At 34.5% G+C, this 18,270-nt stretch overlaps 2 protein-coding genes across 9 annotated transcripts in view; one reads left to right on the forward strand and one right to left on the reverse strand.

The window, feature by feature from the left end:
• Positions 1 to 18,270, forward strand: part of MACROD2 (mono-ADP ribosylhydrolase 2) — a 2,124,656-nt gene that overhangs the window by 318,347 nt on the left and 1,788,039 nt on the right. The gene's annotated exons all lie outside the window — the stretch shown is intronic.
• Positions 625 to 14,311, reverse strand: FLRT3 (fibronectin leucine rich transmembrane protein 3). Of its 3 annotated transcripts, none has more exons than XM_019752051.3 (3): positions 14,080 to 14,311; positions 5,739 to 5,939; positions 625 to 4,185 (listed from the first exon to the last, which is right to left on the reverse strand). In XM_019752051.3, exon 3 carries the CDS (start codon positions 4,140 to 4,142, stop codon positions 2,193 to 2,195), a length of 1,950 nt encoding a protein of 649 aa, XP_019607610.2. In that variant the 5' UTR covers positions 4,143 to 4,185; positions 5,739 to 5,939; positions 14,080 to 14,311; the 3' UTR covers positions 625 to 2,192. The 3 variants fall into 3 exon arrangements, with proteins under 3 accessions (XP_019607610.2, XP_019607609.2, XP_019607611.2); XM_019752050.3 differs by having other exon boundaries at positions 5,183 to 5,939; XM_019752052.3 differs by lacking the exon at positions 5,739 to 5,939.

Below are 18,270 nucleotides of genomic sequence, written 5' to 3' on the forward strand. Positions count from 1 at the left end.
CTGTGCTAAGTTATTCCTAGAAAACTGCTAACCTCGATAACAGGAGTCAAAAGAGAAAGTATTGAGAAACATATGAAGATGGGGAATGAATAATGAATTAGGTTTCATAGGCAGTTGGAGATATTTTTTAATACAGCAGAAGCAGTGATATCTAGCAAACCTCTGGGAACTCATGGCTAACTGTTTTTGAGTGTAATAGTAGTAACTGATATTTTGTTGAACATTGTACAGTCTCCATGCACATCGTCTCATTTAATCTTCAAAACAACCCTGTAAAGGGAGTGATATTAATAGCCCCATTTTATAGATAAGGAAACTAAGCTAAGAGTAAGTGGTTTGTTTTTTAAGTACATACCTAGTAAGTGGTAGATCTGAGATTTCATATTCTCTGATGCCAAATCATAGTACCAAAAAGCTATTTGAAAAACTATTAGTTTTTCAAAAACCACCTTAAAATGTATCAGTCCTGGCAGCAGTATACAAAAGACTGAAAGTTTCCAAAACCACTCCTAAAGTTTTCTGTCAATGGAGAGATTAAGGAAAATAAGAGGATTCCAAAAGACTGTTAGGAAATTAATTTATGCATTAAACGCTGAACTCCTTGAAGTAAAATGATACACAAGATCAAGATATTGCTATTTTTTTATTTGTAGCCAACGTTTATTTTTATGCCTAGAAAAATACATGGGGGTGCTTAGGACTAATGTGCCGGGCAATTTGCTACTTTAGTGATAGTAACATAATCCCGAAAAAGCAAGCACGATTGTTTTGTACTTTTTTTGTTTGTTTTATTCAGCAATAAGACCATAATTTCTCATATTTCATTAAGGAAATATGAAAAATTTGTCAAATTTTAAAAGCTGAATACATGTAGCGTTGGATCAAGGCACATACAAGACTGGCCAAAGGGCGTACAATGCACTTTGGTTTTTTGTTGGAAAAAAAAATATGGCAACACAAAAGTGATGTGGTTTTTAAACAAGTAATAGCTCATAATTCAGTAGGAAGCTAGAAAGAAATGTTACATTACACGTTCATTATGTAATATAGGGAAAATTGTGACAGTAATGGGCAGTAATCTTGATCATTGTGAAAGTAAATTGAACATTTATGTACAGTGTTAAAACATTTCGCATAAACCAGATCTAAATTTGATTTCTAGTATTTATTTATTTTTTTAAATTCTCACTTATTTAAAGTACTACTTTCTCAGCATTGTTGAGGGGAAGTTCGTATAGTTACACTACCTTTTTAATATGTATATGGTTTTTTGACATCCTTTATGATAAAAACATCATAAACATGAACAATTATGTCTTTAGGATTCATTTTTTCAAAAATCAGGATGGCATAGGCAAAACCGAAATGCAATTCTGGTATTTTTGTTCATTATTCTATTCAAGTCTAAGTTTTTATGTTTTCCTAAGTACAAATTTCCCCCCTAACTTGGAAACATGCTTACTTTGTTGTTTTTGTGAAGTCCTTTATTCTCAAAGCTTTGTTAACAATGGCTTTTACAGACTTCACTCCTTTTATGCCAGCTGATGTATTCAGTTCAGAAGACACACTTACTTTCTTAAGGATATCTAATTTCCTTAGAGTAAAAATGGAGATATGCAGCAAGTTTGATATTGCCCATTACTTCACATATTTTGATTTATTGAATACCACTGGGATAATACAAATTTAATATTTGGAACATTATTTCATAAATATTTTTTGAAATTTAATTTTTCTCATAAGCCAGTTTTTTGTTTTTCTTTTTACATTTTATTAATACCAAAGTGAAAAATGGCCTGTGCTTATACTACAAGGATCTCATGTGAACTCAGTCCTGATTGTTCAACACAGCAAGAAAATTCACTTTCACAGTCAACAAGTCATCTTACTCAGTAGAACACAAAGTAAATGGTTTATAACTTCAATATTTGCAAGGAAAATACAGTACAAATTACTAAAAAATACTAAAATATAGAATTGTGTTCAGGCATCTCCACTACATGAATCGCAGCAGTAACCTGAAATTTGAAACTTTTAATAAAAAGTTCTTAAATATAAATTATATGGCAAATGTACAGTACATTGCTTTTTTCCAGTCTCTTTTTCCAGTGTTTTGCAGTAGAACAGAGTTCCTACCATCAACTCCCTTAGGTTTAAAAAAACCAAAACAGTCTGCTGCGAGTCCTCCAGCATCATGAGTGTGAGTGATCTGAGTCTGGAATACCACTGTCTCTGTAGCTTCGGTTACTACTGCTTTCACTGTGATTGTTTTTGTACAGATTCATTCCATTAGGAGGAAATATGGTGTGTATCACAAATTCCTCTTTTGAGATTGGTTCATTGCTTATTGGTAACATCTGAAAAGAAGTCTCCCTGATTTCCAGGATGGAGTTGTCCTTCTTAGTGCCAGCTTCTGCGTAGTCATCCTTTCTCCGCCTCCCTTTGCTGTAAGCACAGTTCCTTGAGAAGAGCGACCCATTCCTATGGACATACCAGCACACTAAAGCAAGAAGGGCAATGGTCACCAGGGCCACAGCCCCACCAATGATGGCAGCCAATGGTAAATTGGAGTTTTTGTAAGGTTCTTTCTCTTGCTCTCGATTAAGGGTGGTTGTGGGGTTGTACATTCGAAGGGGTGCAGTTTCAGTCTCGATACAAACAGGAGTTTCATCAAACAGGTAGAGGTTACTGGTTTCCATGGGAACCATGCAGATTCGGTATGGCGAATCAGGCTCCAGCGCTGTGACCAAGTATTCACTGCGTTCCCCTGTTACGATTGTTTCTGTTATAGATCCAAATGCTGGGCTATGGCCCAGTTTGAGCCAGCTGAGTCTTAAAGCAGTCATAGGTAGGACAAGTTTCCAAGAGATATGAATTGTGTCCGAGGTGACAGATTTCACAGTAATTATAATTGTTTTTCTTGCTGGGCTCCCTGTGGTTCGCTGATCCTTAGTGAGCTTGGGGTTCTTAATGTCTGGTTGTGTGGTCACTGGCATCGACCACTGTCCTTGAGCAGGATATACTGTGTTGGGTACTGCAGTGGTTATTTGAATGGTGCTTACAACTGCACTGTCCTTACAATCAAACAGTTCTGCATTGAGGTCCTTGATAGCCATCCCCCGAACTTTTTCTGGGGCTTGGCACATGAGTCCACGCACATTGACCTTCACAGGTAGTGACTGTAACCAGTCACGTACCCATTTCATCTTGCACCCACAATACCAGGGATTGTTGCGAAGAATCAGTTGGGTTATATTGTCCAAATTATCAAAGATACCCTGAGGTAAATTACTTAGGTTATTATTGGACATATCGAGTCGATACAGCTGCCTTAGATAAGAAAAAGCATTTGGAGGCACCCGATTAATGTGGTTATCTTGAAGATAAAGCTTCCTCAGGTTTGTACCTGGAAGGTTTACTGGTGCAGCAGTCAGGGAATTCCGCACCAGTGACAGTTCTGTTAAATTAACTAGGTTGAAGAAAACTTTATCACCTAAACCATGGTTGTTCAACAGGTTTCCATCCAAAACCAGGCGTTTTAGGCTAGTGAGACCTTGAAGAGATGGTGATGAAATAGTGGAGATGCGATTATCATCCAAGCGTAGTTCTTCTATAGTCCTGGGCAAACCCCAGGGGATTGTGCTAAGGTGATTACGGGACAGGAACAGCAGTCGGAGATAGTTGCTGTCTCGAAATGCCCCGTCTTCGATGCTAACAGCAGAGACAGAGTTATCATCTAAATGCAATTCTTCCAGATAGGGAATTTTTGAAAGTGAATCGTAAGTGATAGTCCTTATGTTATTTTCTTGCAAATGTAATTCTTTTACATACTTTGGTAGGTTGGTAGGAAATTCATCTAAACTGTTATGGTACAGGTATATCCTTTCTACTTTCAGCAAGTTTTTCAAATCTGAAGGAATCCCAGCATTATTTATTTGGTTGTTCTGAAGGTAGAGAGTTGTAGCATCCTCTGGTATTCCTGTTGGAATGGATGTCAGAAAGCGATCATTGCAGTAAATGAAACCTACATCACAGCGGCACACAGATGGACAGGATTTAGCCATAACTGAAAGAGGTGCCACCTGAAGGAACAGCCCAATTTTAGTCCCAATGAGGAAGATGCTCCAGGCTGGGCTGATCATGGTCAGCAGTGTTGAGGTCTATACACAAGGTAGCTTCAAAGCCCTAAAATGGAGTTAAAAAAAAAAAGAAAACAAAAGAAAGACAGAAAGCAATCAGACTGGCATACTTAAGATAGTATTCTAAATAGGTATGGAAATTAAAACATCTATAATCTCTTTTAATATGTTAAGTTTTTTTGCACACTTAAGTTTTTTTACTAGCTAACAAACAATGAACACAGCCATATAATGTCTTTACCTTAAATGCTTCTGGTATTAAATTAAGAAGTATCATTTGATTTTGAAATGTTAAATATTAAAGTTTTATTGGATAGTCTAAAGCATTTTCATAAAACTCGATATCAATTTTGTAGCCAGTCACTGGTCAATCTAATCAATTTTTAATTTTTTTCTTAATATTCATTATGAATTGATACAAAATAATATGATTTGTTATATTCAGAGATAAATGATACTGTTCTTAAAAACCAAAATTTTGCCTTTAATTGAGTTGACTGTATCAGTGTAGAAATGTGTATAGTACAATATCTATTCTCTTACTAATCAGGAATAGCTATAAATACACACTTCTTGAGATCCTGAATCCCAGTAAAGCCAATTGTTTGCTTTGATTATTGGTGTAATTTTTTTCGTTGATTATTATTAAACATTATTAGATAGGTATTGATAGCAAGAAAATCAAAAGAAATCTATTTTCATTGACTTTAGGGAAGGAAAGAATTATACAGCTAACACATCCAGCTAATCAAAGTAGAAAATTCCATTTCATGTTAAATGAGTTTTTGCTTTTGTTCACATTATGTTTTGTACTACTTGTTTAATGGCTTCATGTACAGTTTTCATTATATTCTATCTCACGTTTTACAATACATTTGTCTCTTCAAATTCTAATCTAGATTATGATTCAACTTTCCCCATGGCTGGAGTATTATGGATTTATATTGATCTATTGTGTAATATAATTTTTTCTGTACTTTTAGGTATTAATTAGCCTTTATAATTTCAGGCATGAAAAGAAAATATTTTAATATTTTTCCTACCTTATTAAACGATGTGAATAAATTTTGCGTGAGTGAAAATCCAATGCACATATATTATTTTCCTGATGAGGGGCTGGGACTTACAAACTCTTGTTTAGTCCTTGGAAATGTTCTTCACTGTGTATTCAAGTAATCCTATGCCGCACACACCTCCAGATCAGGATCGCTGCTGTCAGTGAACATTCCAGCTGTGGTTCAGCATGGTGGGCAAGCTCATTAAAGTGGGGACCAGAAACAATTCAGCTTCCTGTTACTATGTAGAACACATGGCTTCCTATGTGTTTTTTTTTTTCTTTCTGATAGAGTTTCTGTGTGAAGGTTTCTTTTGTGTAGCTTAATTCCCTTAGTGGAAATTGCTTTCTTTGAAATTCTTATTGGCTCTTCTGTTCAATGTGGTCAGAGATAGTAACTTCAGATCCTCATGAAGAAAGCCATTCATGATGCTAAGGCCTGTATAGTAATAGGTTTTTCAGGCAGTTACCCCCCACCTTTATTCCCATCCAGGATTATCCAAGTATAAACTTTGTACAGTAGCTACATCCTGAGGTATGATTACCTGCTGTGAAATAGCTATTTCCAGCTTTTGCTTCTTGCTGCTTTCTTAGAATATCTGGTGCAGTCACGTTATGCAAGAACAGGTATTCTTTTTTAAGAGGTAAAGAAAACTTAATTCAAATATTCTTCATGGAAAAAAAGGAAGCTTATTAGATTTCCTTTATATTCCTTTTCCTTAAAATATACTGGGTTTGAGCATTTCCTGTGAAAGTAAAAGGTTTTAATGAACTTCTGATAATGAACTTTAAGATACTAGAGAAATTTCCTAGAAGAAATTTAACTTCAATTCTTTATTTAAGCAATACATCTTTCATCAAAACAGTAGTTGGTAAAAAAGATGACTTTTTGTTTTTTACTTCCCATTTTACTACATAAATAAAGTAGAAGCTTAAGTTGAGATTGTTACCAAACAGATCATTTCTACTGTTAACTGATTATTGGTGTCACTTTGAAGTAAACACAGAAGCAAAGCTTCATTTAAGAGGCGGTAAGCCCCTTCCATGGCTTATTGAATTCGGGTCAGGCCAATCTTTAAAAGTTCACTTTTAAATCTTAGATATAAAATGATAAAGTGTACACAAAGAAGAGAACAAATACTTGTCAGAGAGGTGAGAAAAATACATAATAAGGATTTTTGACAGAAATTCTATGGTAACTTTTTAGACATTTCTGAACATGGTTTTACAACATTATACAATCTACAATTTAAGGAGTTGAAAAGAATTTGCATTAGAAATTTTTCTTTTGATTTGCTCAGTACCCTGTTTTCCTGGTTTAAGTCTTTTTGCAGGCCTCAATTTTCCCATCTTTAGAATGGGACACCATCACCTTTCATCACCTTCCTCCTTAGAAGTGTTTCTGAGGACTAGTTGATGATCTTAAAACTCTAGTTACTCAGGTGTTCTTGTCCAAAAGTCATAATTAGTTTTTCAAGAGACTGAAATTTTAGTTTTCTTTTAGCAAACTGAATTTGAAAAATCTGTATTTGGAATAGAAAGGAAGCTATTTCAATCTATCTCTTTGTAATTACCATTAGGAAAACATATCAAAATCTGACGAGGCATTTCCCTCTGGGTTCAAACACGAACATGCCAATTTCCAATAAGTATTTGATGTGTCTGAAACACAGCTTAAGCTTGACCGAAGAGATCAGTAATTTTAATGATGACTGCTTTGTCCATTAATGTACATGAAGATGTTTTTGGTGGATGGGGGAGGTGGGAATGATCAGTATTTGTTATCCAGGGTTACCCGCTCAGGGACTTTCTGTACAGGTAGGAAACATTAGGGTATCATGGAAATATTTGACCCAGAAATTAAGGACTAAATCAGACGCAATTTGCTTCTCCCCCAGTAATTACCTAGCATCCAACAAGGATAGCATCTGTTCCAGAATTGAAACACTACTGAAAATGAATGTTAAGGACAAAATTTGTGTTTCTGGTTCTTTTTAAAAATGTAGTTTCTTTTAGTTTGCCACCAGATACCAGTGCTATCATAGACAGGCTGCATTAACAAAAGGAAACTTAAAAAAATTACAAATAGATTTATTATTTAGGCAACTTGAAACAAAAATAGCAGTTAGCAGTTGGATAAAGTAGTCTCAAGTGGATATTGCAAAGTGCCCACAAAGGAAAATTTAAATGATTTATTTTTTAATGTGAGGTTTTACTGTGATGCCTTTAGGGCTTTGCTCATTATTGTTGACTTTCAATAGTGCATTTTCTTGAAAACTGTTGCTTTCTCAGTATGTGAAAATAGAAACCCAAGCTGGTGAAATTCTAATTAAAAAGTTATTTTAAAAAGTATCTGTTTTAAATGTTTTCTAAGCTGGAAGAATACTGAACATATAAAATAATTGGGTTAATTTAAGCTTAGAAAACAATGACTTTTGTTAAATTGCATTAAAAACTAACTAAAAATCACAAGTGAGAACCTGCATAAAATGTTACCAATAATCAGGCATTTCTCATACTCCAGGACATACTCTAACGTTGAGAAGATGAATCTGATGAATGGGAATTTGAAAATTGTTGGTTGTTCCCAGAGTCAGGTCAACCAAGACGAAGCCCCAGTGATAAGCATAATGATAGCCAGAGATAAAGCTTGTATCCGAACTATAATTATTTCACCACATCAAGCTCTAAGAATATATATTGATTTTCACATTTTTAATGCAGAGAAAGGAAAGAAATTCTAAATTGGTGTGAAAAGAAGGAAGATTAATTTATTTTTCCTGTTTTACAATTGTGAAACTGCTCCCTCTGCTCCTTTTGATATGCAAACTCACATTGCTATTACTATAGCAGGGGTAATAATGTGATGTGAGATTAATAGAAAGCCTTAAATCTCATTAAATTCTTGGAAAGTGCCTTTCTCTTCTCCCCAAAACTGCATTAAAACAGACAGAAACATCAAACAGGTTTCTGTGGAGAGGATACTCTTTCGGATATGAAGATTACCTCACGAGTTCCTACTCCAAAAAGCTCAACACAGTTCATGTTTGATTGTGTTATATTTTACATCTTCTCCTTCCCTTTTATATTTGAAACTGTAGTCCTAACCAGTATTTTGGGGTTTTTTTGCATATCAAAGGCTGTTAACAAACTCTCCATCTAAAATAAGCAATCCTACCCCCACACTTAGACTTTCCTTTTTCTGACCTGGCTCTACATATACACACATAGTTGACTGTGAATGATGGAAAGAAAAATGACCCCCACTGGCATGGACACTGTGGCCAGGTTCCCACAACACCGACTTCAGAGCCTTTATGTCTGCATAGGCTTGAAAGAGACCATTACTTCTCAGCAAAAAAAAAAAAAAAAAAAAAAAAAATGGATCTTTTAGAAAGCATTGTTAATGGGATAACTTGGGGGAAACATAAATGGAGCCCTGGTTATTTAAAGGAATGTTTTAAAATTAGTTTTCATTTGAATCGTTACTTTAGTATATTGCATTTAAAACTATAGCAAAAAGAAGAAAACCATAATCACTTCACTGGTAAATCAAACTTTTAATAGGGATCTTTTCTATTCAGTGTCTTTTAATAAATAAAAATTGTGGAGTTGTGTGTTTTTTTTAAAAAAAAGCATTTATAATGTAATCAAATCTACAAAAAGCCTTAAATGTATTCCTGTGATACACCTAAAAAAGTATGTAACTAGATTAGGATGCTATCATTTTATGTATTTTAAGAAAACTAATATAATTTAGGAAGTTGTATCTGAATAGAAAACTGGTATTTAAATAAAATCAAGGACTCTGGCAATTTACATGTTTATATGATTCCTTCTCTGCTACTACACTATTTGGATGTGGAAGTGTTTGAGATGAGAAGGTATTTCCCATGTTTTGATCACTTAGATTAAGATTACATTACATATTGATATTGCTAATTTCCTAAATCCTTTATTTGCTACCTTGGATGTAAATTGATTTAGAGTTAAAATAGCATTGCTCAATTGTTTAAAATCTTAAACCAAGTATAGTTTTGAGATTTTAGTTTCTTTCTAATGATTTGCCTAACATGATTTCCAATCCTGAGAATTTTTAAAAATATTAAATCTAAAAGTAGAATGGCATGTAGAAGTTTTAATCCAAGTTAAGTGCATTACTATTTTGAGTAAAAACTTGCGATTGGAAAACAAAAACACATCCTTAATCAAATTTATCCAAATCTGTGAATATTTCTTGGTAATTGGAATTTATACAATCGTAATTTAGTGTATTAGGAAAGTAATTTATTTATGAAGGCTTAAATTGCCGTTAGAAAAAGCTCAACAAATTATCAACCTGTGAATGCTAAGTCTTTGTAACAACATGGTATTTCAAATAAACTACATATGTGGTTAAACTGAAAAACTGGAGTATATCAGGTTAGTTGATAGTGACAGCAAAATGCTTTCTAAGCAGCCTGTCTGGTAGTTAAATTTTCCACGATCATCAGATTTCAGGAAAGTTCCAATTCTTTTGTTTAATGCCAGGCAAGCAGAAGGACTTCTAACTCTCCTCTTGAGAGTCATGAAATCTGAAGGGTTTGCTGAGGGGCAGAGAAGCAAGTGTGCCTTTCTATACTTGGTTTTATCCAGACTATGTTCTAGCCTGAAGATGTTTTTTGTTTTATTCATGCAAACTAGGGGATAAAAGTTCGGAAGCAAAGGATTTTTACTTTCTCCTTTTGTTACTGGTTCTTTTCCCCAATAGGTTTGTGATAAATGAATCTAATTCTGCTTCATTTATTTTGGCTTGTAAAGTTAAATGGAGCATCTTTAAAACAAAAACGCAAACTGAGGTGTTATCTTTCATCATAGAATGCTGCTTCCTTTTATGATATTAAAGTCAGACTAATCAAATTAGAGAACCAAGACTTGTAAAAATGAATAAGATATTAATTTAGAGAGTGGTAAAGGTGAGCAATAGAGAGCTGGGGCAGGGGCCATGCTTTAAGTTTGCATTGAGCGGCTATAATTAAAACTATGCTTATTTTTGTTAAACCACAAGCATTTTCCCACTGGTAACTTGAAATTCCCTTTTCAGTGTTGTAAGTACAGTTTGGTTGATGTGCTTAAAATTTCTAATATTCGAATTTCTATACACTAGTACAACCAATATTTGGGTCTACTCCGTGCCAAGCACTGTGCTGGTTGGTGAGATCATAAACCACCTTGTTTTCTCATGTTAGAGTAGCACATTATTGATTTAAACCAAATGAAGAGGAAAAAAATCAACAACACATAAACTGATCAATCCACAGCCCAGTGGCACACTTTAAAAATGGTGTTTAACCAAATGTAGTCTGTAGGTTTTCTTTTCAAAGTTGCCACGGTAACTTGTGCACATGAAAAGTGAAAGAAAGAACAAAAGCTGTCATTGTCTCATCAAGTGAGAGTAATTTCTCTACTTAGTTAAGCAGACTAATACCTGGAGAGAGCTTTTTATACTTGACACTTGATTTTGGGGCTAGGAAGGAGTTTATGCATACGCAAAACAAAAAACTTTAGCTGCTTCTTGAATTATGTTTCATTCCTTTTTACCTACAATTTCTTTTCTCTGGAGTTCTTGTCAATAGACAGATCAAAGTCCTGAAACCTGCTCTTCTGTGCAATATGAACATGGTTTTCCAAACTGTTTCTTAGTGTGATGTTTTACCAAGTGTAGTGATGTTAATCTGCATTCTGAAACTGGAAAATGCCTTCTGAAATGTATATTCCTATTTTGGTTCTTAGGAGGAAGAAGGGTTTTTTCCAGAAGACATTTACAGAAGATCTCTTTCTTGGAAATTATTTTTTTGACTTATGATAAATTTCTGAAATGGTAGAATGTTGGAAGGAGTTGAGCAACAGCCCCTTTTATGTTCTGAAGAGAAAAACGCAGTTTTGCGAATTAATATTGCTGAGAGATTGACTGTAGAGTTTTTGCCCACTGGGGGGTGGTACACTCTACCAGAGAACTGCTTTCAGAAACTGCAAGTCAGATGTAGGCTGCTGCCAGCCAGTTTTTCTCTGGTTTAATTACAACAAAGCCTCCCGTTGAGAACAGTGAAGGCCTCTGGGGCAAAAGGTGGGGGGTGGGAGAGAAGGGGGAATGAGAGGAAAAGGAGGGAAGAAATTACAACCTTTGAAAATTTACTGAATCTTATTTCCCTCGTTGACTTCATTTATGGTGGTCTTCATTTGACTTTCAACAATTACTTATAATGCGATTGAAATAAACTGGCTGAATGACATAATATTTGGGGGGTTTATTCAGAACTTTTAAGTTAGCTTTGGATCTTGCCACTTAATCACATTCTTTGTTAAGTAGCCCACCCACTTTTAAAAAACAGAGAAAGTTAAGATTTACTGAAATGGCAGTTTTAAAACCAATTTTTTTTAAATGACCAGATTTAATTTAATATTGATATGAACACTGGCATATTAAAAAATAAAAAGGACAAAGAAGAAACATTTGTATCATATTAATACAAAGCAAGTTCTCTGCTACTGATTTTTGTAGGGTTTAAAATTATTCAACATAATCCAAAAGAGGAGGCAGCCTTAGGTTGTGTGGCCAAGAAAAGCACATACAGATCTCTCTGCAGTGCACTTGCATGTTTAAAGCTGATAATTGTATTTTTCATCTGGAGACATTGAGTGTTCATCAGGCTCTTGTGTCCCTGGGCAGGAGATGCTGAACATAATTGGAGTTTCTATTTGATTGGGCAACATAGTCCAGAGAAGAAACTGGGATAAAGATAATTAATAGCTTGCTAACAAAGTCTGACAGCCACAAGATTTCAACCAAATTTATTTCACACTGCTTCATTTAGCTCTGAAAAAGTTTTGATAGAATTGGTGGCTCCTTAATTAACACTTGAAAGCAAAAGAAACCTACCTTCTATTTTGCTGCCACATTCAGTTATGACAAATCTTCTGTTTTTCTTCTTTTTATAAAAACTTTATTTGCTGCCCACTTATGCATTTCACAAATATTAATGTTTAGGAAGTATTTAATTGGGCATTTTGAACCTAACCATAATTGATTTAAAAGGAGGGGGCAGAGAAATGAAAAGCCCAGTTAATAACTGATGGTTAGTATTATGTAGGAACACAGTATTTATGAGATCATTATGTTTATTCATTCAATAGTATCTTTGCCGATCCTTCCACTTGATGTGCTTTGGCAGGGCTCTAGTTAAAAAAAAAAATTAGATGTGATTTTTATACTTAAATACACGCAATCACATTTTTTGTAGCCTTGTTTATTTCAGGCTAATAAATATATATATGTGTTTGCGTATGTATGTGTGTATATGTAGTGTACACTACATATATTTGCAAACTAAGTGGCGTATCTCTGATTTAACCTTCTCATAGATTAAAGCCTGGCACATTATTATTAATATCGGTGGTAGTGGTAATATTAATATTTTGTGGTACTTTTAAAGGATTAATTTGTTTCTTTACCCATTTCAAAAGAGACAGTATCAGTCATCTGTCACTTTGGGGCAAGCCTTACTGGTCCTATCTGAAAACAGACAAATTCATTCTTTATGTTTATGCTGGTCAGGATATTCATAAGTAGTCAGTGGGAAAAGAAAGGCATTGCTACACCTGAAGCACTTTTCTAGTGGCTTTATTCATATTATTTCCTGCTGATGAAATAATGCATATGTCCATTTTAGAGCAGATAGATTTATTAAGAAAATTTGAAATAGCTAAGCTAATTGTTAAAACCATTAGAGAATTTGGTTCCATAATTGGCAAATATCAAGGTTGGTTTTTCTTTTTAATTCTAAATAAATAAAAATAATTAATTAATTAAAAACCACCATCCCACAATGTTGAAAAAATATAGGCCTGTTGCACTCTTTACCTCAATGTAACCATTTTGTTTCAGACCTAATTCACTGAAAAAAATTTTTCAGATTTATTTCACTACTTTTTGAAAGCTTTGTTGTATAAAAGTATTTCTTTCAATATAAGGTTTTCCTATTATAAGTTGCAAGTGAATGGATACTCTACATACTCCACTTGATGAGGGCTCTACTCATTTTACCCCCTGCCATCCGGAATGTGCTGCATACATCAGGCATAGCGACCAGGCTCAGCTTTGTTAGTTTTTCTGAGTAGACTTTGCCAATTACTATGCTAGTCACATACTTCATTTGCCCAAGTAATGGATTTTGGCGTTTTACAGGAGAGGGGATATGGTTTGGAAGAGAGTCTTTCCCCCTCCTCAGAGTTGAATTCAGTAGTTGAGATTTGCAACCCTGAAATGCTTGAAGCAGCTCTGGCAGGATAGCAATGCAAGCTTTAAAATCTAGGTGTAGCTGTTAATCCTTACAGAGACATATAAGTCTCCAGGAGTAGCTCGGCTAGCTGTGAGCAAGATGTATGCTTTTCATGTACTGCGTACTCATGGGCTGAGGGATTATTGATTTTCTTTCACAGTTGTATAAACAGAAATCGGTGATCATACCACACATACAGTACACACCAAGTTAGCAAGACCTTTCGCTTTCCTCTCTGAAAAAAAAAATCTGCCTTGTATTCTTTAATATTTAACATTTAACTTTCCAACTTAATGTTTTCCATAAGGTTCCTTTTAATACCAACTACACTAGACAGAAAATATCCATTTATTATTATTATTTTAAAGAAAGAAGGTTTTAATAAACTTACTGCATTTGGCTATATAGTCAAATTTTTCCTTGCTGTACGCACATATTTTGTTCGTATTGGTGACAGAGCAAACGTTTGTATTTGGATGCCTCATGGTACCAAGTCATTTCTTTCTAGAGAGTAAAACCAACCAAACTTTCTGGGACAATCATAAGGAAAAATATGGGAAGCACTTACCAGGAAGACGACAAACAGCGATCCCATATATACTGCCGCTATAGCTGTAATTCCACTGACTTTGAACAGGAGTAAATAACCCTCCCCCTCTCCCAAGCTCCGCGTCCAGTCCACACAAAGCCAGCGGCAGCTGCAGGCTGAGCTTGTCCTGCTTCGGATCACTCCTGCACTGAGGGCTGAGTGAGGGAGAGCATTCCAGTTTACTGCACACAGCCCACCTCCAAGTCTGAAGTTAAAGCTTCACCTCGCAGTGGTTGAAGAAGGGGGTGATGTCATAGATGGGCAGGACTTAGCCGAGGTCTTGTTCTGTGAGGTAACTAGATAATCAGGCAGATGAGCTTTGCCAACGCTAGAGGGAGTAAGAGAAGACAAAATGAGGTGCTCAGCCTGCCAAAGCTAGGTGCCATTTGGTTTGTAGGCAGCCTTCTGGAATCTCAACATTTTCTAAAGTTTACTACATAAGGTAGTGGTAGCAAGCTTCCAAAAAATACAAGCATGTTAGAAGGATATTTATAAGATTGCACTAGAAAAACACAGGTTCTTTTTTTTTCCATTTTTAAGCCATCTGTATTAAAAAGAAGTTAAAGTCATTTTCATTGTTGACTATTTACAATAATGTTATCATTATGAAGGCTAGTAATCCCAACTGTGAATATTCAACAAATGAATAGAGTGTAGCTTCAAATAAATAACTGATTTATTTAAGGGAAGGGGAACAGGGATGCCAAAAGGTAAAAAAAAAAAAAAAATAATTAAAGTTACTAGACCTTTCTCCTAGGGGTAATAAGTAAATTAATGTTTTTGTTCTACATACCTTTTAGGAAATGAAAGTATTTTTCATATACTTCCATTTATTTGTCCATCTTCTTTAGAACCTAGTAGATATTATATTTTTCCTATTTAGGGAATTGTCTCTACAATAAAAAGTTTTAGAAAAATAGAATACTTTCCTTTCTGACATGTTTTTGCTGCTCTGAATATGGGTTAAGATATAAACATCGTCAGAAGAAAAAAACCTTTCGAGGGTGACTTTGTTTGTATTAAAATAATTTTATTTTAATTTAGGTACATGAATAAACACAGGAAAATTGCAAGACAGACATTATAAATATCTATGTTTAATTACCAAAATTACAGACTTATATTTTAAGTATGGTTTTCATAGATTCGTTTCCACTATTTGGTCAACAATTGCTTTGAGCCCATAAGTGCATTTCACTTTTACATATTGCCGGGAAGAATTTTGCTTTTATATTTACCTGGAGGACAATTTCCTTAAACAAATATTATTTATTTTATCCTTAGAGGTTTCACAACATTCTGTTTTGTGTTTTTTTCAAGTTTCTATGAATGTTTGTTTCTGAAGGAAGCTGGTTAATTGTCTTTTTCAATATTTGATTATGGTCTCTTAATTACTTCATTTAGTTTATCTATTGATATGCTTCTTTGATAGCAGTTTGACCTTCTGAGTTCCTCTTCATGAATGGGTGGTGTCATGCTAGAAAGTGAACCTTTGATAAGAGGTACATTCACCCGTATTATTCTATGATTTCACTTTTTGCTGGTCTCTGAGAACAGACCCATTAAATACAGGAATTTTAGAATTCTGTTGAAAAACCAGTTTCTTAGAAGTGTTAGGTAGCACTAGTTAAACTGAGATGCAGCTGTTCAATTTTTGGAGGAAAGGAAGGTGGGAATAACAGATAATCTCTCAATAAAAGGTGGAGTTTTTTTTTCTTGTTTTTTTTTCTGTTGCCACAAAACAAGCACACGGGTTAAATTATTTTATGAAACAATTCTTTCTAGAACCCATTTTCAGATGGGAGTTGGTTATATTTTAAAAGGACATTTTGACTTGCCCAAATCCTGTGGGCTTTTATTCATATTTAATGAGTTTTGTCTCCATTCAGGCAGACCTTACACAGAAAAGGAAGATAAATGGATAATTTTGGTTATAGGTATCTAAAAGAAAGTACACTGGCCCAGGAGTTAGAAGTTCTGAAGTTTCCATTCCCCATGCTGCCATTTGTTATGTGACTTATTATCTGCTCTGGGCTTTGGTTTCTTCACAAGGCAAATAAAGGCAACAGGAATTTACTGAATGCCAATTATGTATTGTTGCTTTTTTTTTTTTTTTTTCAGCTATGGATTAAAATGTAGAAGAAGGCAAGAGATTGTGAAAAATGTAATCTGTACTAGCTGCACTGACTTTGGAGAAAAACTCTTAAAACAGCCCCCATTCTACCCTGTCAAAAATACATACTCTTTTACTGCCTCATGCTTTTTTTTTTAACTTCCTGCTCTTATTAACCGCCTGAAATTCTGCCAGTTGGAAGTGAATTTATAATGATATGTACCTCTTTTGAAATAATATCTACTGCCTCTGGAAAGATTAAGAGTTACCCTGAGTTACTTCAGATTGCTTTCCTCCTTTGTTAAGGAAAGGAGATTAGCTACAATGAGGGGGTGGCTATCCTAGTAGGAGGGGAAGGAAAAAAGGCAATTTCAGCATGAAGCTCTTTAGGCTGTGATAGTTAGGCAGGGGCTGATGCTTACAGCAGAGAGCACTCAGCTCAGAGAAGAGGAACCAGTGCAATCTAATGTTCAAGAGCATGGGCTTTGGAGTCTAGCATACCTACCCTGTTTCCCTGAAAATGAGACGTAGCTGGACAATCAGTTCTAATGCGTCTTTTGGAGCAAAAATTAATATAAGACTCAGTATTATATTATATCATATTATATTATATTAGACTGGGTCTTATAGTAAAATTATAATATTGTATATTTATATTTATATATTTACATATATATTTATATATAAATATTTATACATATTTATATATTACTTATACTTATATTTATATATTTATAGTTTTATAATATATAAAACTATATTATATTATATAATATTATATATTATCCTATAGCAGATTGTCCGGCTAGGTCTTATTTTCGGGGAAACACAGATAGGTTCCATTTTGGCCTTGCCACATGACTGTAGATAAATTACTAAATCGGAGTTTATGAGCTCAGTGCCTGACTCATAGCAAGTACCCAGTGAATGGTAGTTGTCATTATTAAGATGAGGGCATCTGAGCACCTGGAAAAAAGGGACATTAAAAAGTGGTAGAAAAGTGCACAAAGGGAGGTACGAGAAGACCAATGACAGTTTTTTTCACACTTTTCAAAATTTTCCCTTTGGAGTAGTTCTATAGCCAGGAAATGGGGGAGTAGGTGGATAAATAAATAGGAGATTTTCTTCTTTACTTTTTTTTTTTTCTGTTGTCTTCATGCGTTTCACGGCATCATGTTCCCAGGGTTTAGAACTTAGCTGAGTTCTAGTAGACATTTTGGGTTGAAAAGGTATTTGTTGTTGCTTTTCATTTTGGTTTGTGGGCTAGTCTGTGAATCTAACACTGTAACAGCAGGTCCTCAAATAACATCACTTTGCTCAAAGTCCTTTTGTTATAATGTTGCTGATATACTGTAAGTACATAACTTGTTTATATCAATTAGCCTATGGTAAAATTGGTTTTGTTATATGTAGTTTCTCTTAAAGTCGAACTTATTGACAATGTTAAGTGAGGACTTACTGTGTGTGAGAAAATGCATTTCAAATTGTAAACTGGCTTGAAAATGAACTCCAAGAGCATATCCCAGTTTTAAAACTCTGGGATTATCTAAATTGCAAAGAATAGCAAAGAATTCATAGCAAAGAATTCTTTGTTTCCCCTTTTTTGTGAGAGGATATGCAATGTTCCTAGATGAACAGGGGAGATTGGATTTGTAATCAGGTTTTCCAGGCTCTGCCATTTACTTGTGTATCCAAGTAAAAACAACAACAACAACAACAACAAACCAAACCTCTTTTCGTATAAACAACTACTGGTTGAAAGTGACTACAATACATAATTACTCCATGGAACGATTTAATCCAGGCCTTCCAACCTGTCTAGCCTTAAACTACCTCATTTACTCATTCATTCATTCATTGTACACAATTTCATTGAACATCCTGTAAAAGAAGCTAGTAGGACTAGACGACCCTCAGACAACCTCCAACTATGATATTTGCGATTTAATCTTAGAATGTATTAAATATTTTTTAAATCTTAGAAAGAAGCATGCTTGATATTTTTTCACCTCACCATTCTTCATGAGAATAAATTTTCAAATTTTGTGAAAAACATA

Source organism: Rhinolophus sinicus, chromosome 13 (assembly GCF_057876585.1).
Source record: "Rhinolophus sinicus isolate RSI-liver-muscle chromosome 13, RSI-T2T, whole genome shotgun sequence".
Taxonomy (NCBI): Eukaryota; Metazoa; Chordata; class Mammalia; order Chiroptera; family Rhinolophidae; genus Rhinolophus; species Rhinolophus sinicus.

Coding starts and splice junctions, on each gene's coding strand:
- FLRT3 (XM_019752052.3), bottom strand. CDS start 4,142: ATGATCAGCCCAGCCTGGAGCATCTTCCTCATTGGGACTAAAATTGGG.